Raw genomic sequence first — 23,208 nt, forward strand, 5'->3', positions numbered from 1 at the left:
GACGAAGGGAGTATGGTTTTAAACCAAATTTACCCATTACAAAATTATACTAACAATCCAATAAATTTTGGTGACTATAATATTGGACTTTGATTCGGTAAGACCCAAAAAAAAAAAAATGTATACTATTCATAAATATATGTATCTCAATACTATTCATAATTATTTACAAAACCAAGATATAACATCAAATTTCAAAACTGAAACTTAATTAGCATTAAGTCAAGCATTAAACATCAAATTTAATTCCATCTAATAAGAAAACATCAAGCTTAACTCCACATACAAGTCACAAGTATAAAAACAAATAAACATCACAAAATATTCCATCAAAACAGTGAAGCAACAACTTTAATATCTACCAGCAACAACAAAAAATGGCATCTTACCGGCAAAAGATGATCTTAATCGCTCTCGTCATCGCTATCGTCGTGCCGATTTCAGCTGGCCATAGAAGAAGACCGAGAAGATCGGATGAGATGGAGCTATACCTGAGAGATCTCTGCTCTAAAACCGAGAAATCAGACGTGTGTTGGAATATCGTGAAATCCGAGCTGCATCGATTCAACGACGGCTCGGATGAAAGAGACATCACGAACGGCGTGATCGACTTGGCCATGGTGAAATCCAAGGAAATCGGAGATCAGCTCAAGCAGTGGCGCAGAGACTCCAATGATAATCGATTGAAAGAGAAGTACGACTCGTGCTCGTCGAATTACGACGACATCGATCGCGATCTCCAAGCGATGCAGAGGAACTTAGATTCCGATGATCACGAGAAATTATCGGATCTTATCAAGGATTTTGAACACGAATTGGATGAGTGTAGGCGGGAATTCGGGTCGGGCGCGTTCGACCCGGGCCACGTTGGGGATCGGAACAATGAGCTTGAAATTTACCTAAACCTTGTTCAAGCCGCAGTAGACCGTGTGGGAGATTACTTCGACTACCATGATCGCCACTGAAAATTCAATTTTGAATTGATTAGTAATAATATGTTATTTTTGCTTATATTCTATCGAGAGAGAGAGTAATGGGACTTTTGTGAAATGAGCTGGAATTATAAATCTCTAAAATCTTAGGTTTTGGAAAAATTCTTAGGTTTTGGAAAAAACCTAAAAATCTTAGGAGATTAAAATCTTAGGTTTCTGCTAAAATATTGCTGCAACATCATGTTCTAATTTGAAAGACATAATCCAAATCCTAAGATTTATGTTAAATTAGTGTATTTTTGTTTTTGAAAATTATCTATCACATGTGGGTACTATTCTCCACTCATAATACAATTAATTATTATTATACACAATATTTTTTTAAATGGAACTCTTTTTCAACTTACAATACAATAATCATTTTTATTAAATCACTTGCCATCTCTTACTAGGTAGGTAGTATCAAATTAAAGCTGTTATCGCGATTTTTAATTTGATATATATATTGAATATTTCATAATTAGTAGAATTTCATATTTTTTAAAAAGAATTTGAATAAAAAAATAAGAAGATAAAGAAAAATGAAATAAAAAGAAAAAATATAATTTACAAATAAATCTTGAATTTTATAATAACTATAAAATTATCTTTCAATTTTCAAATAAATTTGAAGTTGATTTCAAATTGAAATTCTGATTTTTTTATAGGGTTAATGACATGTAAAAAACCACGAACTTGTGATATATTCTGATTTCATCTTTAACAAAAGATTTTGCATCTAAAATCACGAACTTTGGGTATATTTTGGTTTTAACCTATAACAAAATATTTTGCGTATAAATATATGAACTTTTAATTATTTTTTATTTTAATTATAAGACCAGTATTCAGCCACATACGTGACTTATAACTAGCCGATATTGCTACTAAATGCAAAACGACCTAGTTTCATATTTTAAAAAAAAAAATTAATTAAATATACCCTAATTACAATAACGCGAAATATACCCTAATTAAATCTATGTATATGGCTGAATATTATTCTCATAGTTAAATTCAGAAACCATCAAAATTTCAAATATTTATACGTATAATTTTTTGTTAGAGGTTAAAACTTGAATATGCCGAAAATTCATGATTTCACGGACAAAATCTTTTGTTAAAGATTAAAATGAGAATATACTCAAATTTTGTGATTTTACATATTATTAACACTCTTTAATATAGTATTACTATAAATTATTAATTGAATTAAAAATACTTTCTCCATCCCATTATCATTATGTTTTAATTTTTAACTATACTATCTTAGTCCATAAAATGAGTATACATAAATGATTAAAATATATATATTTTTTTATTCCGTTCCTAAAATAAAAATGGGACAATTATTACATCTTCTTTGTGACATTCTTAAATGGTAGTCGTTTACATACATTAAATCCAAAAAAAAACCCCCTCAATTCTGGTGCGATTCTTCCCCAAAAGCGAGAGCTCAGTCTATCAATTTGCAGTAAAGCCGAAGCGGCAGTGAGAGAGAGAGAGAGAGCGTGGGAGAGGTCGAAGAGAGATAAGCCATGTCAGATCCCTCCTCCTCCCCGCCACAACAAGACCCCCTTCAATCCGACGCCGTTTCTGGAGCATTGTCCTCGCCTCTCAACGAGGAAACCCCAATCCTCCTGCCCGACCCGGAAACCGCCCCTCCGGCGGCGGCCATCCCCGATCCGACGGAGGACAACAGCCCCGGAGAAGAGGACGACGACGACGAAGAGGGAGAAGAAGCCGACGAGGAAGCCTCTGCTGTTCCGTCAGCCATGGATCTCCGCATTGAGCCGCCAATCACGGACCCCCACGTCACCCTCGCGTCGCCCACCTCCCGGCGGGGAGGCAGCAAGCGGAAGAAGGGTAAGGGCAAAGGTAAGGCCAAGCCCAACTCTAAGAGAATGCAAGCGATTAATGAAAAGTTGCAAAATTTGAGGTCGAATTTGAATCCCGTCCCTTTTATACCTCACAAAATTCTCGATTTCGTCAACCACGAGAAGCTTCTCAAGAAGCTAGGGTTGTGGGAGTTTGTCCACATCGATTTTGATAGGAATATTAGGGTTGACTTAATTGCGGAGCTGGTCGCTAATTACAACCCTAAATTGCGGAAGAGTTATGTCAATGAGTTTACTGTGAAGGTGAATAGGGCGGACTTAGCTCGGGCGTTGAACTTGAAGCTGTGGAAGAAGGAGAAGGGCGGCAATGCGGGTGGGGGGGTGGAGGTGGACTTGGATTGCGAGGTTTTGTCCGATGATTTGATAGGGTTTATTGTGGGGTTTGTTTCCGATTGGGTGCTTTTACATGAGGATACGTGGATGATGCCGAATGAGGTGATGGATTGGATGAAAATGATCAAGGAAGGGCACCCGGAGAAGGTGGATTGGGCAGCGCTGATCTGGTTCATGGTGGAGAAGGAGTTGAAGCAAGGGGGTCAGTTGAGAAATTGCTTCTACGCTTCGCATCTGCAGCACTTGATCAAGTGTCAGCGACCCGAGATGTTCTTGATGGGGGATCCCGTGGATGGTGAAGTGGAATGTACTGAAGAGGCTAAGGTAGTGGGAGATGGAGATGGAGATGGTGAGGAGAATGTCAAGGAGAGTGATGTAGTTGAGAGTCTCGGAGAGGGGAGGGCCGGGGTTGATGTAGTTGAGAGTCTCGGAGAGGGGAGGGCCGGGGTTGATGTAGTTGAGAGTCTCGGAGAGGGGAGGGCCGGGGTTGATGTAGTTGAGAGTCTCGTAGAGGGGAGGGCGGGGGTTGATGTAGTTGAGAGTCTCGTAGAGGGGCCGAGCACTGAGCTGACGCTTGGTGGTGAGAAGGAGGAAGAAGAAGTGAAGGAAGTGGAAATGGTGGATGCTGAGAACTGTGATGAGGAGGAGGGGGCAGGAGATGTGCAAGAGCAAGAGCATGAGCATGAGCATGAGCAAGGGCTGTGGCGCTGTGGGAAGAACAATCTGAATGAGCATTTCTTGCAGCGCTGTGGCGCAGAAAACACTGAGGAATTTATTAACTTTGATCATAGGAAAGAGGAGGAAGCAGAGCAGTTGGGTGGGGAGGAAGATGGGGAGGAAGAAGATGAGGAGGAAGCAGGGGATGATTTTGGTGTTTTCCCTAATGATGCTCTAGAAGAAGGGGATGGTTTTACTGGGAACTATCTTCAAACAATCGAGGCGAACCAAATAGGCTTTGCTTCGCAGGAGCAACTCCCCAATGCATCCTCAGTGGATGATGCTAGGGCTGATGTGCAGCACATTGCCTCCACGCCGTCTTTCTTCAACAATCTGGGCAAGAGGGTGATCGAGCACGACTACCACCATCAAGGAGTTAACGACAGCAGCAAGAGATTGAGGATCAACGAGACATGGGACAACAAGCCAGTAGATTTCGGAACGTGCATGGAGCAGATTGAACAAATGGTCCAGAGAGCTAGGATGTTACACGAGGAGAGGGAGCAGGCTGCAGAGCAGTCCGGGATGAACCAGCAGATCCTGCTCAACGAGCTGCAGAAACGTGATGCTGTGATCGAGCACTTGCACAAGGCCAGATTGGAGGAGACGCAGAAAAAGGATATTGAGATTAACCGTCTTGAGCGTGAGCTGTATCTGATAGGGAGCGTGCTGAACGGTTACAGGAAGGCTCTGAAGGATGTCAAGAAGGCCTTTGCAGAGTATAAGGAACGGGCGCAGCTTCATGAGGAGCCGACTTACAAGGATGCTGGACCCGGGGGCCTGATGCTGACCGCTGCAGAGATAGAGAGGCGTCGAAGGAAAAGTGAGGAGGAATACAGGATGAATTGCTTGATTCTTGAACAGAAGATGAGGGAAGTGGAGGAGGAATACAATGGCCGGTTTGATGGATTTGTTGACAAGATCAATCTTTTTGATACGAGGTTGATGGGTCTTGAGGCTGATGCTAAAAAGCTTATTGCTTCGTATTCGAAGAAAAGAATCGCAGAAACTGAAGATGAAGAGCATGAAGTTGCTGAAGCTCTACCAGTTCCAGAACTCAATGGACCTGCTGAAGAAGTTTCCGAAGCTCTACCGTCTACGGAGGCTGAAGAAGAAATGGCTGAAGCTGCAGAAGATGATCTTGCGATTCCACAAAGTGATGGGAAAGTTATTGAAGCTGAAGAGCCTCTACCAATTGAGTAATTGTTTCTTCTTCATCTTTAATCTTAGTAGAAATCTAGGGCAACTTAATGGGTGTGCTGATGTATATTTCTGATGTGCACATTTGTGACTGTGTTTTGACTTTTGAGCTAGGAGGTATGATGCTTTAGAGGTTTATTAAAAAAAAAAAAAAATCATGATGGATTTGATGCTTGCTGCCCTTTGCTTTTGAGTTGATATAGTTTCATATTTGGTGAAGCTCTTGGATAGCATGATATGATGAGTATTCTTGTTTAATTATATATTTTATTAATCATGAAATATAAATATCTTCTTAGTTTTTTGCCCATATTGCTAGGAATGTAATCGAACAGAGCCGAGCCAAATACTTGAGCAAGGTTTGTTTATTATTGAATGAAATTATGAATTTTATTTGCCGAATACTTGAAGATTTACGGGCTTAATCAAGTCTAAATGAACTTTCTAAATTTAAATTTACATTTAAAATACTATTCTCTGTGTCCACGGAAAATATGATACTTTTGTCATTTTTGGTGTCCATTAAGAGCATAACATTTTTCTTTTTAGACTATGGTCTCATATCTTTTCCTTATCTATTATCCTTATAAATATCATTTAATTTTTTAAAAAATCATCCTTAATTCAATGTTAATCACTCATTTCATACAACGATGAGACATTTTCTTCACTACATAAAAATTGCCATTAATTTTGTTTAAACACTTGTCTACCAAAAATGTCATACTTTTGGTGGTGAGAGTATGAAGTATTTTTAAAATAAACTATTTCATTCAATAACATAATACATTAATTATTACTAATTATAATTAATAAATATAAATTGTACTAGCATCTATTAATAATTTATATTTTCAAGCTAAATCACTTTATATAGAATTTGTTATTTTAAACATAAAAAAATTCTTAACTTCACGTGGGATTAATTATTATCGAAATTATATTTGGACCAAGTTATAATAGATTAAAAGTTTGTCTATTTATTAATAAATTTAATTGTTAATACAGTTGGCGCACATGATATGAATTGTATAATAGTCAAAAATTGACAGTCTTTACCTCCGAATTTACCTCTCCATCTAAATCATAATTCTCCGTCAGAACTAAAGCGACTACACATAATTGTCGTTTGCTTTTCAAATTGATCTTTTTACCTTCAATTGTTCCATAAATTCAAATAAATACCTAACATATATTGGGAAATAATGTTTGTTCATTTTTACCCCAAATATGCGACAAAGCACCTAAAACATTTTTCTTAACGAGAGATCTTATGTTCAATCTCGTATGTGTACAATATAGTTTTTCAAAATTTTCATCTTTGTGTGGATAGTGATCCCACTTGCGTGCAGTTAATTTTTTATTTTTATGTGGTGTGAAGATCTCCCCCGTCTATACGTGGATGATTTATTTGATTATACTAATAAATACCTACTCCCTCCGTCCCACGAAGCATGACACAATTTCCTTTTTGATCTGTCCCACGAAGCATGACACGTTTTTAAAAATGGCAAAAAATTTATCCTTTATTCACATTTTCACTTTTTCACCTACCACACTTGACACACACAAAATACCAATTTCTTAATTCCCGTGCCGAAAAAAGTGTGTCATGCTTCATGGGACGAAGGGAGTATTATGATTCTCAATATATGGAACGGAAGGAGTACTATATTAATTTCACTACCAATAAACTATAACTAGCAAATTTATTAAAACTCTACCCTATAGCACAAAAAGAAGTGTCATACATTGTGATTAATTTCGCCTGTGTCTGGGTAATTTTTTCATTCTTATGTAAATAGTGATTTCACTTACGCGTGAATAATTTTCTATCTTTATATGCTATAAAGATCTCACGTACCTGTAAATTGCTTATTTGATTATATACTAGATATCTCTCTCGTGGTTTTAAAGAAAAAAAATACTCAATTAATACAATAGTAGAAAATGGAGGGTCCCAAATTGATGATTACAGTCAAAGATAAATATTTACAAATGGTATTTGCTCCTTTTCTTTTTCTTGAAAAGAACAAACAGATTAATAATATATGCAGATCAGATCAGACATGGGAAAGAACAAAATAACAGAAAAAAGTGGCCATATTCTGACATCAAATGACCACTAAATCTGACAACCTCTTCTTTGGTAGTACATTAATAATATTAATATTAATAATATAATAATACATACATTATACATACATCCCAACACAAACCCACCACCAATTAATCTTCTACAACAAACTGACATGCTTCTAAAGAATAAAATTTGATGATTGGCTGATAATAAAATAAATCAAATCAAATGAAATTAAATAACCACACTCCTCCCTACTAATTATTAAGCCAAGAAAAGAGATTTTTCCTAAGCCCACAAAAATAAGAGCTTCTTATTTGTGAACTTGATTACTCTATTTCACAAAGCCTGCCCTTTTTTTGGTTGTGCTTTTCCTGCATCCAAGGATAAATAAATTTTTAAAATTCACGTGAGAGTGAACTCGAATCTAAAATTTTTGAATTAAAAAACACGTGTCCGCGATAAATATATAAAATAATTGAAATTACTATAGTACCTTAGAAATTAATGTGTGACATATATGTGTCAGTTGACTGTTAGTTGCTCTTGCTCATTAGTGTCAGCAACTCTTGATGGTGAATTAGGCACTGTGCCATTCTCCATTTTCTTCATGTTTTGTTGATAATATATTTGCCTCAGCCTCTCAATTTCCCTCTTCAATGCTTCTTGATGAGCTACAAAATTGTACAAATAAATTAATCATTTTATAACTAACTACTACGCGCCGGTCTAGGGCGATCTGGCCCGATTGACATCTCTAATTTATACGATATCCAAAATAATTTAAGCTTTTTAAAATTGGGTATCATGGAAATCATCATGACAAGAAAACAACTATTCAATCCTCACATGGTTATAAATCTTGGAATTTTTATTTTATTTTGTGATCAAATGAATCTTGGAATAATAACAGTTTTTCAAAGTGCATCTAGTAATTTGGTGGATATATAGAAAAGAAGTGCAAAGGGGTTGGTGCTGTCACATTTATTACAGGCATCTGCTAAATAAAAATGTGTCAATCAGAAACCCAATTATTGCAAGAATTTGGAATCTAGAGAGGATTTGTTATTGTATTTTTTAGGCAAACGAAAGCAAGATTAAAGAGGTACTGGATTTATCTTTGGCCTTTTATTTTTGTTTTTATAAATCTATATTTGTGTAATTAATAATATTGATGAAGAAAGGAGATGGGATCCATCATGTGATTATTCTCCCATGTTGAAGCTCTGGTATATATCACATGCACGTGAAGATCTATCTTGCCTTAAAAGATAGGTGTAGCTGCTCACCATAATATCTATTGTACATTTACACATCCTTACTATATACTATGTATTAAGTAGTGTAGATGGGACATATATGTTCAAATAAGAACCCTTATTTGAAATGACGACGAACAACCATTTTCAACCATTCAATCACGATGATCTACGAACGCAACACTAAGTTCGAATTCCAAATGGAGCGAAAATTTTATTTTTTTCGAACGCAGTAAGTTTCACTACGAATGCAGTAACTTTGTATGCCCAATGCAGTATTCTCACGTTCTCACGATAACTATTGTTCTTATAATAACCAATCCCTATATTTTACTGAATTAAATTTATCGGAATAATTTACACTAAAGAACACTAGAAATTAAAGTAATTCCAAATTACAAAATACCCCAAACATAAATGTAACATAAAATCTCATATAGTGACTAATTAGTGCTATTATATGAAACAAAAAAAATGTAGATATAATCATGCAATATGCATATAGTTAAATGAAGTAATGAGCACATGATATGATGATTTATGTACGTGAAATCACATTTAATAATTTAATTTTTTGAAAAAAAGTTACCATCTTTGAAGACTTTATCTTGAGCCAAAGCTGCGATTCTTTGCTTGAGAACACTGTTATCAACATTTAATACGAGGCGTTGGTGGTCCAGATATGCTACCCGTGGGGATAACACTGAGACTTCAGCCTAATTAATTCACCAAAATTAAAATATATTTACTTCAATTCAACCAAGAAGAAATAAATACTATATAGTAAAATTTACAGTGTAATGCTAATGCATGTGGGAAAAATAAATGCTTCACTCTTACTTGAAGCGAAGTAACGCTGCGCTCTAGCTCAGATATGTACTGTAATTTTCTCACTCGTGACCTCTGCGCAGATTGCCGGTTGGCCAAAATTCTGATAAAAAAATGGTATTCCAATTATTGTATATTAGTTTCAATTTCATGCATTATATATATATATAGATACAATGTGGATATATATACATACATATACGTTGCAGTGTGTGTTTGTGTGTGGAAATGGAATGATGATGAGTAGTTAATTAATTAGTTACCTCTTGATCCGCTTCGGATCGGCGATCCTTTCGCCGGAATTATCCGTCGCCGTCGCGTAAAGGCCGTTGAGCCCGTCGGACTTGCATGAGCCGTCGTCCTCCTCCGGCTCGCTCTTCGGGTGCACCTGCGGCGAGGGGCCGTCGTTGTTGCTGTTGTGGTCGGACGGGGACGAGGGGTTCGAGGCGCCCGCCACGTCGTCGTTGAACATGGACATGAGCTGGTCGTCGTCGAACCCCTCGAAACCCTCACCGCCGCCGCCGCCGCCGCGGTGGTGGTAATCGACTGCGGCGGCGGCGGCGGATTCGTCGATGGCGGAGGAGTTGGACGACCTGCGGCACTCCTCCGCCATGGGGGCCTCGAGGAAGGCGATGGAGTCGCTCATCGATCTCCTGTGGGACCCGCGGCGGGTCGACGAGAAGTCGAGGAACTCGTCGACCCACATCGGGTGGTTGTGGTGGTTGCTGATGGACAAACCCTCCATTTTTTGGTGGGGGAAGTCAGCCCAATTGGGGGTGATGGTAGGCACTTTGGGAGGTAATTGAGCCATGATGACACCAAGCCAAGGAAATAATAATGCTAAGGCCAAACTACAACATGTCAACATAAGAGGCCTTATATATACACAAAAACCACATGCAAAAAGGAAAATATTTCATTTTCTAACACTTCTTTATATATTTCAAGAAAAGAAGATAGCCACAAGAACATCATCATCACATTCATTCACAATCAATTCACAACTCTATAATAATATTCCCATTATCTTTCAAAAAATATATATGTATAAAAAAAAGAATTTCTTACTGTCTATGAAGGTGGGGTCACATGGGGGGGAAGATTAGGACAGCTATCAACAGCTGGGGTGGGGGGTGGGGTGGGGGAGGGGGGGGGGGGGTTGAGTCGCAACGGTATGAGTGAGAGTAGTTTATTAACTAAAACTGAGTGGGAATCAGAAAGCACGTGCCCTTGTGGCCTCCAGCCCTTATTACACTCTCTTAATTTTATACACATTTATTTTCAGACAACATTCTTCACTGTTCATTTCTCACCTCTCTCTTCTTCAGCCGTTGGATCAATCTTGCATCAACATTCATTCCACCCCTCCATCACCGTTGAATCTATCTCCTTTTTTTTTAATTTTTTTTTGGAGAAACATCGTCCTCACTTCATCCCATAAAAACATGTATAGTATGATATGACACGAGTTTTAAAAAATCCTGTAAAGTATAGTGTGAGTGGAGAAAGAGCCTTACATTGATTGTGATGTTAAGTGGGATAATTATACTATAAATGGACTATGTATATTTTTATGGGACAAATGAAAAAAAAAACTATGCATATTTTTATGGGACTGACGGAGTATATGATTAGTTAAAAGATGCAAATAAACACGACTGATTCAAGTCTAACACGATTTGAGAGATTGTCTTATATTTGTATAATTCTTTAATTTTTATGCATTCTTGGCCTAACTCGAAATCAACGTAAAATCAAATATGAGTACAATACTAGAGTTAATTGCATATAAATTACTAAATTTTTAACAAAATTTTATTTTATGTATAAATTTTAAATTTTCTATTGAAAGTGCTCAATTACTAATTTTTTCTGATTTACATATTTGCCCATTTAGCCAAGTTTTGAGCATGAAATGATGTCATTTACATCCAACTATACAATACGATGTCAGTTCTATTTTTCCACATGTTCGTATTTATGTAACTGCAATGAGAAAAATGAACGAATATGTAAAATGAGAAAAAAATAATAAGTAATTGAGTAATTTTAATAAAGCTTTTAAGGTTCGTGTGCAAAATGAAAATTTGATAAAAGTTCAATAATTTATATGCAATTTTTTTAATGGTATTTCTTCAGTTTTCTAGATGAAGTATATGTTTCTTTAATTTTTGTAAGGTGGTACTATTCTGAAACAAGGCTCGTTAAGTGCTAGATTAATTAGTTATTTGATTTTATAAAGGTATAAAAAAATTGTGAAAACAATGGAAGATAATTATATGCGAATCATACGAATTTGAAAGGGAAATTTGTCTGTTTTTAGAGGTGGTATTTTTGTCTTCATGATAAAGGGATTTGGAAGTTGAGCATTATACTTGTTTGAAGTTAAGACAATGCATTTATGTGGTGGTTTTGCTTTTAAGGGGTTACAAATTATTTTTAAAATATAAATTACGAATTCACAAATTTTATGTGGATTATGTATGGATTCAATTTTTTTTTTCTTATAAGTTCGAATCCAAAACATTGAACTTGTCCAACAAAGTAATGAATTTGAATTCACCACAAATCTTTATAGTCTAAGGATTGAAAATAATTTTTAATTTATATTATGAAAGTAATTTTTATTTTAGAACAAACGATCCATAAAATATATTAACTGAAAGAAAAATACCAACTATGAACTTGAAAAAAAAAAAAAAAAATCTGCAACAATATTTCATTATTTAATTCTTACAAATACCCACAAGGCATTTCATTTTGTAGCTAGGAATTCTCTAATCCTATTCTTAGAACATTTTCTCGGAATATTTAATCATGCTAAGCAATTAAACCAAATATGTGAAGAGTCCTAAATCTTTAAAAATCATAATAGGTAGATATGAAATCTAAGTCATTATATATTTTATATCAAATGTTGCAACTAAAGTGAACCCCAACATGGTTTTCCTACCACGTATCGCTTTGTGGAGATTCTAATGTGAGATTGTTTGGTTGAAATCCAAAAAATGCCAACCAATTAAATATTTATTTATTTTCCTACCTTTTCTTGTACTATGCCATTGGTAAGGATTCTTAATCATGTAATATTCGTCTATAAATCAAGCTACTGTATTATGTCTAATTCATTCCAAATTAAAAATGATGAATACAAACCAAATTTATCGCATAAAGTACGTTCATTATGAATTTGGGATGAAACAATATAATTTTTTTGTGAAAAAATAGTAAATTTAAAAAATAGATTCTTATATAGCCATATACAGGATTCAAACTCTAGACCACAAATTTATTCAAAAAAGTCGTGAATTCACCATAAATTTTCACAATCTAAACACTGAAAAATGATTCATATTTACATGAACTCACTTGAACCATTTTTATAGATATATTTATCCATATGAAGGTTAGGGCATCTCCAAGCTTTTGGAGCTATACAACATCTTTAACACTAAAAAATGGAAAAGTTCAATTATCTTCAGCATTCTGCTCTATTATACAGTAAAAAAATTGATAAAATATTTTTTTAATTAGTATATTCTTGATTAATGAGTAAAATTTATTATAGTTAATGCAAAATAAACACGTATAATAATAATAATAATAATAATAATAATAATAATAATAATAATAATAATAATAATAATAATAATAATAATAAAAAATAGAAGAAGAAGAAGAGGAAACGCAATATGTTGCGCCAAAATAGCGTAAAATAGAACTTGTGCTAGAATATTGCAATGAAATACTCCATCCGTCTTAACTAACTTGATCAATATTATTTTTCGGGTCGTCCCAACTAAGTTGATCAATTTTTTTGTATGAGAATATAAGTAAAGAAATATCTAATCATTTATTCACTTTATTACTAAACACATTCAAAATACTAATTTCTCAAATTTTGTCTCAAAAAGAAATTGATCAACTTAACTGGTACGGAGTGAATAATGCATTGAAGAAATAATATTAGCAATAATAGTGGGCAATATAATGAAGAATGAAGGAGAATTCACAACCCACTTGGGTACAAGCTTTATTGCATAATGAACCACCACTTTGGCTAAAAAAAAAGAAAAAAAGAAAAAAAAAGGAAAAAAAAGGAATAACGATCATGTGCTTGAAATTCTAGGAACTCTACTCTGCACATAGGTGATAGGACTATAGGAGTGGTCATACATATATTTGGAAGCATATATCATATGTGTCACAATGAGATTAAATCATGATATTTTATTTGTGTTCTTTATTTTTTAACTCCGTATTCTATTTAATCAAATCTATTCTATTCATATAAATATCACGTATAAAACTAGTACATTTAAAAACACGATCATTTATGTGATGAGCATTATAAACTTGACCAAAAAATAATAATCGAAAAAGCTTTCGCTAGGACTAACTGAATTACATAAAATCCAATCATTATGTGACAATAATATGGATTAAAATGTGATAAGTAGTACATATAATTTGTGGTCAATACTGGGAAAAAGTGTGGGATATTATACCCAGTGGATTATAATCAACGAAATTATTTTATCTATTTTTTTTTGTTTTTGAAAAGGGAAATTATTTTATCTATATATCTTCATCATGTATAAACCTTTTTGTTTACATCTAATAGCTACATATACGTAGCAATCGGCATATATTAGATTAAAAATAAACATTGAATACAATGAGGAATTATCATTAATTCGGGCTCAATTTCTGTTCAAACCCAGAAATCATTTAATTAGTTTTTTTAGTCCACGTATTTTTGCACATATTGACTATATATAAAAGCCTAATGAGCTTGATTTCCCCAAAATCGTGTCAACTTTAACCAAAAAGTCAACCGACGTCGTTTTTCGACATACCCAAGCACTATAGGAAAAATATCATTATTTTAACAATTTTATCTACCTTCCCATTAAGAAAAAAAAAAATCAATTTTCTTTAAATCTTATAGCGTCAATTCCAACCGATCCAATCGTAGGTCACAATCTCCTTGACCAGAGCTATAAAACTCCCAAAATAATTTTCCAATCTTGCATCGATATTTGACGTCTGAATTCCATCAAACAACATGGAACCCTAACAATGCAGCATCAATTTTCCGACTCAATTACTCCATCAACGAACATCCAACAAAGAGATTGAAAATTTCGACGAATAACTTAAACCACGGACTTTAAATACCCTCGATTAAATTTCAATTTGATCTTAACTTCAAACTCGCACTAAGGAAGCCCTCATTGTACATCTCTTTCGTCTGTCAATTACTCTGACGTTTGAAATCTGATTGACAATTAGGAGGCTATGATGCACGGATTCTTCAAAAATCAGCATGTACGGCGAATCGGATTCTTTTAGGGTGCGATTCTCTCGGATTCTCGTCGGATTCGCACCTGATTCGCCACGTGGCGTATCTTTTAAAACAATTTATAAAAATAAACCGGATTCGCAAATTCCATAGGCGAAATTCACGTATCTCGTGCACGAAAGGCTTACACAAGGTTATTTTGATAATTTTATTTTCAGTTATGACTTATATATTGGACTAATAATATTTGAATCATTATATTGTTGCTCAATTAACTTATATAATTGAAAATGCTTAACTTTTGGGTAAAATAAAATGTAAATTACATAGAATTAATTTAAGAAAATTTAAATTGTATATAGTTTATAAGCATTATATATCATAAAATTTTAATAATTAGATGTATCCTTGCCGAATCGCACCCTATAATTTTTAAAAATCTGTATCCCCGTACTAGTATCGTATCTCCCCCGCATCCGCACCCCGTACCTATGCAACATAGTTAGGAGGTAATATTGGAATATTGTCGACGACTTTCATCTGTCAATTACTCTAACGTTTGAAATCTAATTGACAATTAGAAGGTAATATTGAAATATTGTCGACGATATCTTGAATTTGGTTATTGAAGACGGCCCAAATATGTACATGGTAGGAGAAATTTGTAATTTTACATATATTGATGTATATATAAAAATTGTGAAAAAATTGGAGCATAAAACGTTGTTTCACTTATATATATGGAATATTTTTCGTCAACAACAATTACAGTTTACTCTGAATCTTCCCTACAAAAATGATATACTAATATAAGCTGCTAATTAATGAGAAAACTACACTGCCACGCCACATTTTCACAAAAATGAGAGTATTTAATATAAGCTGCAATTAATAAATAAATTATGTAGCAGTAGTAAGAGATCATATTTATTAATTTTGAGCCAACATGAAAACTACAAATACCAGAAACAGTAGAAGTTAAAGACGCGTATTCTTAATGATTGGAGGCAGAAAGATAGATAGATATATATGTGTTGAATGAATTAATTAGATGAAAGAAAAAAAGAAGAAAAATGTTGGTAATGGGGGGATGGAGAGGTATTTTTGGATGGATGAGCTGTGGAAAGTGAAGGGTATTAGAAAAGGATCATGTCTACCCATGTGAAATGTTTGCACGCCCAAATCCTCTCTCCCCCTTCTTTACTCTTTACTTTGTCTACAAACTACACCCACATGTAGGGGCATATATATATCTCTCTCTCTCTCATATATATATATATATATATATATATATATATATATATATACACATATAAGCAGTGGAGGGCTACAGTGAAAACACTTCTTAAAATATAAATATAAATATTTTTTAATGTACGAATTCATCCAACACGGTTACGAATTGTGAAAAATAAATTTTTGCTAACTTTCAGATTCGAACCCAGGACTACGAATTCATCCAACAGGGTTACGAATCAACCGTAGATCTTGATGATCTAAGGGCTGAAAATTGTTTATATTTTATATTTTAAAAAGTGTTTTTATTTTAGCCCTCCCCTTTTGTTTATTTTCACCAATATACTTGGTATTTTAGAGTATTAAACATACTACTATCATTATACTACACTTGTTAGCATATTGTAACATAGAATATGTATTGGTAAAGATTAAAAGTAATATTGAATTACAAACCAAAACATAGAATAATGCCAATTTGCCGTACTTTGTTTGTGGCACGGCACTAATCATGAGAGACAATAATATGTGTTTGTATTATGCAGAGTAAATAATACTTAATGGTTTGTGTTGCCACATAATTACATAATTAAGATAATAAAGAAATGACGATTAATGAAGCGTTCTCTAAATCTTTATTTTAAGGGTTTTTTTTTTTTGTAAATAACTGAATAAGTTTATTGGAAGTTCAAGAAATGAGTTCATTATTTATGTGTATATGAATAATATCATATAAAAAATGTATAGAAAAGCATCATATTCCAAATAAGATTTAACTACTCGGGTCTCAAGAAAGACATAACAAGTCGATTTTTTGGAATATTAGCTAATATACGACATCTTGGCAGGCAAAATTGTCTTCAATATTCAGATATTTTATTTTATCCATCAACAAAAAATTCAGATATTTTATTTGTCAATCTAATATACATATTTTTTTTATATATAAAATAACATTAGAAGTCAACTTTTGAAATTTCCTAAAATTATAGAGGTTCAAGCAAATAAATCTTTTGTAATAAATAATAATCTAAGATTCTAAACACTGATGACCTCCTGTATTAACGGTGAGTTCCAAAGTTCAAATCCCACGTTATTCTTCCACAATAATAATAATAATAATAATAATAATAATAATAATAATAATAATAATAATAATAATAATAATAATAATAATCCTTCTAGAATTATCAAAAATTGACAAATATAATTTAATTTAATTTAGTATTTCATAGCTTCACCAAATACAATAGGAAACTAAAAAACGATAGAGAACAGACAAGCTAACTGCATATGAAATTTAAACACGAAATATAGACAAAGGAGACACAACAAACTTGCCTTAGCAACAGAAAAAATAGGGCAATCAGACATGAACCAAACAGAATTCCCACCAATATAAGCATACTACACGACACAACACAACACCTATATTATGTGAGAGATCAGAAGCCAAACCTCGTAACAAAGTCTGCTTCCTCGAAATTCTTCTTGGGCCTAAAAAAATGAAGAGCACTTCATCTGTTACAAGAAACTATATGTTAGCAGCTATTGTGCTCGTGTGCATTCTTTGCGTTTCCTCGGATGCACGTCCAGAGAAGACGCCAAAGGAAGCAACAGTGGTGGAGAAGAGATACAAAAGCTGGCTGAAACAACACAACAAAGCGTACGAGAACAGGGAAGAATGGAACATGCGATTTGGAATCTACAAGTCTAATCTTAAGTTCATAGAATTCGTAAATGCGCAAAATCTTTCTTACAAACTCACTGACAATAAGTTTGCAGACATGACAAACTTTGAGTTCCAGAACACTTACTTGGGTTACAAGAGCCATAGGCGCCCACGTAAAGAGCAACATAATTATGCAGTCGATGGCTATGCGGTACCATCTAGCAGAGATTGGAGAAAGAAAGGCGCCGTGACTGCAGTCAAGAATCAAGGCTCATGTGGTACAAATTTGTTATAGTTGCTGGTTTTAACCTGTTCCATTTATGAGATGCAGTTTCTAGAACAAAATCACATGCTATCTCAACTATACGCACGGCACCACACACAGTGTTTTCTACTAAAAGACATGCATCACAAATATTTCATTACAGGCTGTTGCTGGGCATTCTCTGCACTAGGAGCAGTAGAAGGACTCAACAAGATCAAAACTGGGAAATTGGTATCGTTGTCCCCACAAGAGCTTGTGGACTGTAATTTCGACATTGATAACCAAGGTTGCCGTGGTGGATTCATGGAAAAAGCATATGAGTTCATGATGCTGAATGGTGGCATAAGTTCAGAAAGTGATTACCCATATAAAGGGAAACAGGGCATATGTAATCCAATCATAGCAAGAAAGCTAGCAGCAAGCATAACAGGCTATGTTCAAGTACCTGAAAGGAATGAGACGGCCATACAAGCTGCAGTAGCTCGTCAGCCAGTATCAGTAGCCATTGATGCCAGTGCATCCGAGCTTCAACTGTACTCTAGTGGAGTATTCACCGGATCCTGCGGAAAAGAACTTAACCATGGGGTTCTAGTTGTGGGCTATGGTGTAGAAGAGGGTGTGAAATATTGGACCGTGAAGAATTCATGGGGATCTGGTTGGGGTAACAAAGGATATATCAAATTGATGCGTGAATCTTCTGATAAGAGTGGTATTTGTGGCATTGCCATGGATGCCAGCTACCCTGTCAAACATTTCTGAGGTATCCATCCTCATTGGAAGGATTTGTTTTCTCATGACAATGTGTACTCATAAATTGAGTCAAATATCAATTTAAATAGATATATAAGCTCGGAATAAAGTTCATGAGTAGAAATAGGCATAATAGTAGTAGCCTTTTAAGAATTATATGTTTGTTCCTTAATTAATTCAGACAGTTTTCAAAATGTAATTGTTGTGTCTTGGTATGAATATAAGTCGATGTTTTAGTATCTACTAGCTTTTCCATCTTTCTGCATATAAGTCTCAAACCTCTAGTCAGCTATTTTAATCAAACACGATTGTTTTAGTATTTGTTGATTCACATTCACAGAGTTCTCAACAAAAAAGATACTTAGCTACATTGAACAACCTCATGTATGAAACAGACTGAATAATTAGATGCTTGTATCCTAGTATCATACATGAGACTATGATCTCAAATGCTTTTCCTAATCTGTTTGATGAAATTCACTATATCTGAAGTAAGAATACACTCTGTTCCAAACCAGACAGTGTAGTTAATCACATGACAGAGAAAATTGCGAGTAACAAAACCTTTTCACTGCATTCCATTCTTTATGGTCTGCAATTCTGTCGAACACCATATGTTGCAAAAAGTTCCATCTTCCATCCACCACTCCCAAAAAGTAATAAGCGTGTAATGACAACATTTATTTCTTCTGACATAAAATCATGGGAGCCATAGCACCAAAATCTTCAATATTGTGATAATTCTGTGAAAATGGTTGAATTATGTATCACCAGTTCGAGGGGAAAATAAACACGCACTAATGGAGAAGGAACAAGAACTTAGGTGTCAAACAAATGAGTTTAAATATACCATGATTGAAGATGTATATCAATGACACATCTGTCATCGAAAATGTCTTCTTCTAGGCTTGCGGTGCCGAAAGAGACAAAAAGCCATGACAAAAATAACAAGACCCACCTGGAGGTAGACCAGGGACTTCAAGCCTGGAAAATCAACTGATTAGTTTTTTTGATGGAACGGTGAACACAAAGAATTATAAAGTAGTCTGACACACAAAGCAATACCTTTTTTAAGTTTCTGTGATGAGTCCTCCATCTTAATTCCAGCGTTCGTTTTTCTTGAGTTTACAGAATCCAGATTACTTTCTGAGTTATATTCTAATTTTTTATATGCAATATTCCCACCCATGATGCAAGTGTTAGGACAAATAGCAGTTCCATCATATTCATCACTTCCATCACAGCAATCTATATGAATGAGACACAGCAAGCAAATTAGATGTCGAACAATGTGTTGTACAAAGTAAACCTGACATATAAACTTCAAACTATAACATGCAGGCACAATTATCTTTCAATCAAGATCTACAACCACCCTATCTATGCCATGATTTCAGCCCTATAAAAGGTCAGGAGAGGAGTCTCAGGGACCATACATCATTCGCTCACAGTAGTTAAACTATGCATGCAACTAATTTACAGAATGGTGAATCATCACTGGGCAATCAGCTCTATTCTGTTCTAATGCATCAACAGTGTCCCTGGCCAAACTCATGTGTCCATACAGTCAGACTCCAGCCCATGCAATACATGGATAATCCACAGTCTACTATAGCAATAGCTGTCATATGATTCTTATAAGCATTTTGCCTTCATAAAGTTTCTTTCAAGTTTCAAGAAATGGATGGCTAGAGTAATAGCATATCCAAGATTCAATGAGATACGTTCAAAAACATATGCAAGTCAGCCAACTATTCTGTGAAATCATAAGAGATCGAAGTATTCGGGAATAGTTTAACTCACCACAGATCTGATCATTCACTCGAGAAGAAAACAAGAATTTGGGTGTACTGCCTATATTTTTACAGTAGAATTTGCCAGCTGGACATGCAGAAGTTCCTACACAGCAAAAGAAGTAGTTCTAAGATTTAAAACACCAAGGCATGAATGCTAGGGAAGAGGGGGAGTGATGAGATTTATTTCTACAGTACACACTTAGAAAAATGATCCCTAACTTCTGACCTCTTTGTTCTTCATATTCATACAATATTATATTTCTATCTATGTATTTATGTCTACATGCTTGGCTTCGAAAAAATTCTTCAGTTTGATCCTCCATCTAGGAAGAGAGACAACAAGCTGTTGAAGTTGTCTGACAACACAAATGAAAACGGAATCACTTTCCCTCCATGACACAATTTTCCCTTCTTCATCTCTTTTTTTTTTTTTTGGATAAAATAACAATTAAACAAATTAAACAAAGAAAATAAAGACCCCTTCTTCATCTCCTGCCTCTTCAAGTATAGTACCAACAGTTGAAACAAAAGTACTGTAAGCAACAGCTCAAGTAAGTTTCCAATTCCCTATTTGAACAAAAAACGAAGTTTGGTCAAATTTGCTGAGACTAAAAATGCTACAATAAGTAATCAGGTAAAATCTATCTGAGAGCCATCGCTTCCTCACTGCACCCCAAAATTAAAATTCCAATTAAATTCCCAATTTCTTTACACATTTTAGCTAAAAGACTTGCAACTGACAATTTTTTACCAACATCAGCTCGTGCAGCTCTCATACAATAACTCAGAGCCTAAACTTAAAATATTGAATCAAACAAAAGAAATTACTCAAAACATAGAAACGGTAATGGTAATATACCGGGCTCATCAGTGCCATCAACGCAATCGCAGAAATCGTCGTTGAGACGATCTCTGGCGAAGGATTTCGATCCATCTTTGCACTTGATCAGCTCCGCATCGTAGTACTTGACATCTACATACAGCTCCAACACATATTTCACAATTCAATTAAGACTTATACAACTCTACTGTAGTGAGTGAGTGAGTGTGTGTGTGTGTGAGAGAGAGAGAGAGAGAGAGAGAGTTGACCTAGAGGATGGACTCCGGTGAGTGGGCGAGAAGGAGAGGAATAGGAGTGGTGGAAGTGGAGAAAAACGTACAAACAAGTGATGAGAGCGAGAGTCATCGCCATTTTCGCCCGCAGCAGCACCTCCATTTCCCACCACAATTGTAGTAGTATTTATTACTCCCTCCGTCTCAACAAAGCGGAACGTAGTATTTCTTTTTGAGCCGTTCCAACATTCCAACGAAAGTGATGCATATCCTTTTTTAGTAATAATGCCCAAACAGCTTTACACACTTTTATACTACAATCTTATTATCCTTAAATCTCGTACCGAAAAGAAGCGCACTGCTTTCGTAGGGACACAGAGAGTACTTCATTCGTTCCGTCCAACTTGGTATGTTTTCCTTTTCGATCGAGTCCACACCAAAATGAAGGATACTAATTTACACAAACACTTATTCCTAAATAATCGTGTCGAAAAGAACGAAATCAAGTGAATCGAAACGAGGGGGAGTATTATTGTAGGATGAATATCGAATTTACTTAATTAATTTATACGAAGTTTTGATAATGAGGCCTATTTCAGGTGACAAAATAAGACATCAAAACTTTTGAATTCAATCTCTAGTATTTTTCACATTTGTGTGCTATAGAGGTCCAATTTATGTGCGGTATAGTGACTTATTTGATGATGATCATACAATTCAAAAAATTTGTACAAAGTTTTAAATTTTTTCAATAATTTTAAGATTGTCTATTTTATAATACATTAAAGAATTTCTAATTTATAGGTAACTCATGGTCCCTAAATCATCGATGTGGTCGAAATTATATTTAAAAGTTGGCGTTATTGCATTAATTTTTGTTAGTGGTATTATTTTAGATAAAGGCTACAGTAAATAAAAAAAGTAAATATAATTATCCATTTAAGAAAAAGAAAGGTATAGCCTATTAATCAAAATCCACCAACCAGCCCACTTAAGGCCCGTACAGGCCCACCCACTAGAAACCCGAGGCCCATATCATTTAGTTTGTATGAGTTTGTTTTTATCGTCGTATCATTGCCCATAAAATAAAACCTTTCAAATAAAAATAGAATATTTAATACATATCGTTTTTCCACCTTTGTATGGTACAGTGATTTCGTCTACGTGCTATTATTTTTTCACTTTTATCTAGTGTGGAAGTTCCGCCTGTGTGCGGGATGACATATTTAATTATATTTAGATACCTATGATAATTTTAATTCAAAAAATAAAAATAGAAAAACAATCGAATTAACACGTTATATCTAGTCACCGGGATGGCTCAACACGCATTCCTAAACTCCTTAACTTATTTTAAATTTTTCTCTGATAAAATTTAAAGCTCGACTCTAGCTTGATAAGACAAAATGAAGCAATTAAACGTGTTTTTTTTTTTTTTTTTTGCCTGAGGCACATTAATATATCGATTTTTACGAAAACATTGTCGGAAAGTATTGAAATACCCTTAAAAAGTACGTTGTATTTATTGAAAAAAGTAGGATAGGACACAAAACAGTTGGAATAATTAGATAGAATCCCTACCTAAACGAGATATTTTTCTTTTAATTAAATATCTATATAGTTAGATTTCATAGTGTAAGTAGGTCATTGGAATTTCACAGTTTTAGGGGGTGTATTGAATTATTGATTTGGGATTTCGTTGATTATTTTTTTACTTTAAAAAATTCATGGATTTTCGTGAGTTCTGAAAATTCATAGACTCTATGTAGAATTTGATTGACTTTTTTTTTATTATTATTGATTTTCATGGATTTTCATCGACTAGATAGGAATAGGAAGCCAGCA

The 23,208-nt window shown here is 34.5% G+C and overlaps 4 protein-coding genes across 6 annotated transcripts; 2 read left to right on the forward strand and 2 right to left on the reverse strand.

Annotated features, from left to right (window-relative positions):
• The first annotated feature begins 2,295 nt into the window (after positions 1-2,295).
• Positions 2,296-5,284, forward strand: LOC131009178 (uncharacterized). The gene has a single exon (XM_057936424.1). The coding sequence runs from the start codon at positions 2,510-2,512 to the stop codon at positions 5,120-5,122; it is 2,613 nt and encodes an 870-aa protein (XP_057792407.1). The 5' UTR covers positions 2,296-2,509; the 3' UTR covers positions 5,123-5,284.
• Positions 5,285-7,264: 1,980 nt separating this feature from the next.
• LOC131009179 (basic leucine zipper 61-like) lies at positions 7,265-10,264 on the reverse strand. Its single transcript, XM_057936425.1, has 5 exons — positions 9,550-10,264; positions 9,299-9,389; positions 9,048-9,174; positions 7,696-7,873; positions 7,265-7,573 (listed from the first exon to the last, which is right to left on the reverse strand). The coding sequence occupies exons 1-4, from the start codon at positions 10,152-10,154 to the stop codon at positions 7,725-7,727; spliced, it is 972 nt and encodes a 323-aa protein (XP_057792408.1). The 5' UTR covers positions 10,155-10,264; the 3' UTR covers positions 7,265-7,573; positions 7,696-7,724.
• Positions 10,265-17,066: 6,802 nt separating this feature from the next.
• LOC131009180 (ervatamin-B-like) lies at positions 17,067-18,757 on the forward strand. Its single transcript, XM_057936426.1, has 2 exons — positions 17,067-17,777; positions 17,928-18,757. The coding sequence occupies exons 1-2, from the start codon at positions 17,333-17,335 to the stop codon at positions 18,521-18,523; spliced, it is 1,041 nt and encodes a 346-aa protein (XP_057792409.1). The 5' UTR covers positions 17,067-17,332; the 3' UTR covers positions 18,524-18,757.
• A 142-nt stretch (positions 18,758-18,899) lies between these two features.
• On the reverse strand, positions 18,900-21,607 carry LOC131009181 (glucosidase 2 subunit beta). Of its 3 annotated transcripts, XM_057936428.1 has the most exons (6): positions 21,400-21,546; positions 21,170-21,283; positions 20,318-20,413; positions 19,580-19,762; positions 19,365-19,498; positions 19,245-19,257 (listed from the first exon to the last, which is right to left on the reverse strand). In XM_057936428.1, the coding sequence occupies exons 1-5, from the start codon at positions 21,524-21,526 to the stop codon at positions 19,398-19,400; spliced, it is 621 nt and encodes a 206-aa protein (XP_057792411.1). In that variant the 5' UTR covers positions 21,527-21,546; the 3' UTR covers positions 19,245-19,257; positions 19,365-19,397. The 3 variants fall into 3 exon arrangements, with proteins under 3 accessions (XP_057792412.1, XP_057792410.1, XP_057792411.1); XM_057936429.1 differs by lacking the exon at positions 19,365-19,498 and having other exon boundaries at positions 18,900-19,257; positions 21,400-21,607; XM_057936427.1 differs by having other exon boundaries at positions 18,900-19,498; positions 21,400-21,561.
• Positions 21,608-23,208: the final 1,601 nt, after the last annotated feature.

Source organism: Salvia miltiorrhiza, chromosome 2, assembly GCF_028751815.1.
Source record: "Salvia miltiorrhiza cultivar Shanhuang (shh) chromosome 2, IMPLAD_Smil_shh, whole genome shotgun sequence".
NCBI lineage: Eukaryota > Viridiplantae > Streptophyta > Magnoliopsida > Lamiales > Lamiaceae > Salvia > Salvia miltiorrhiza.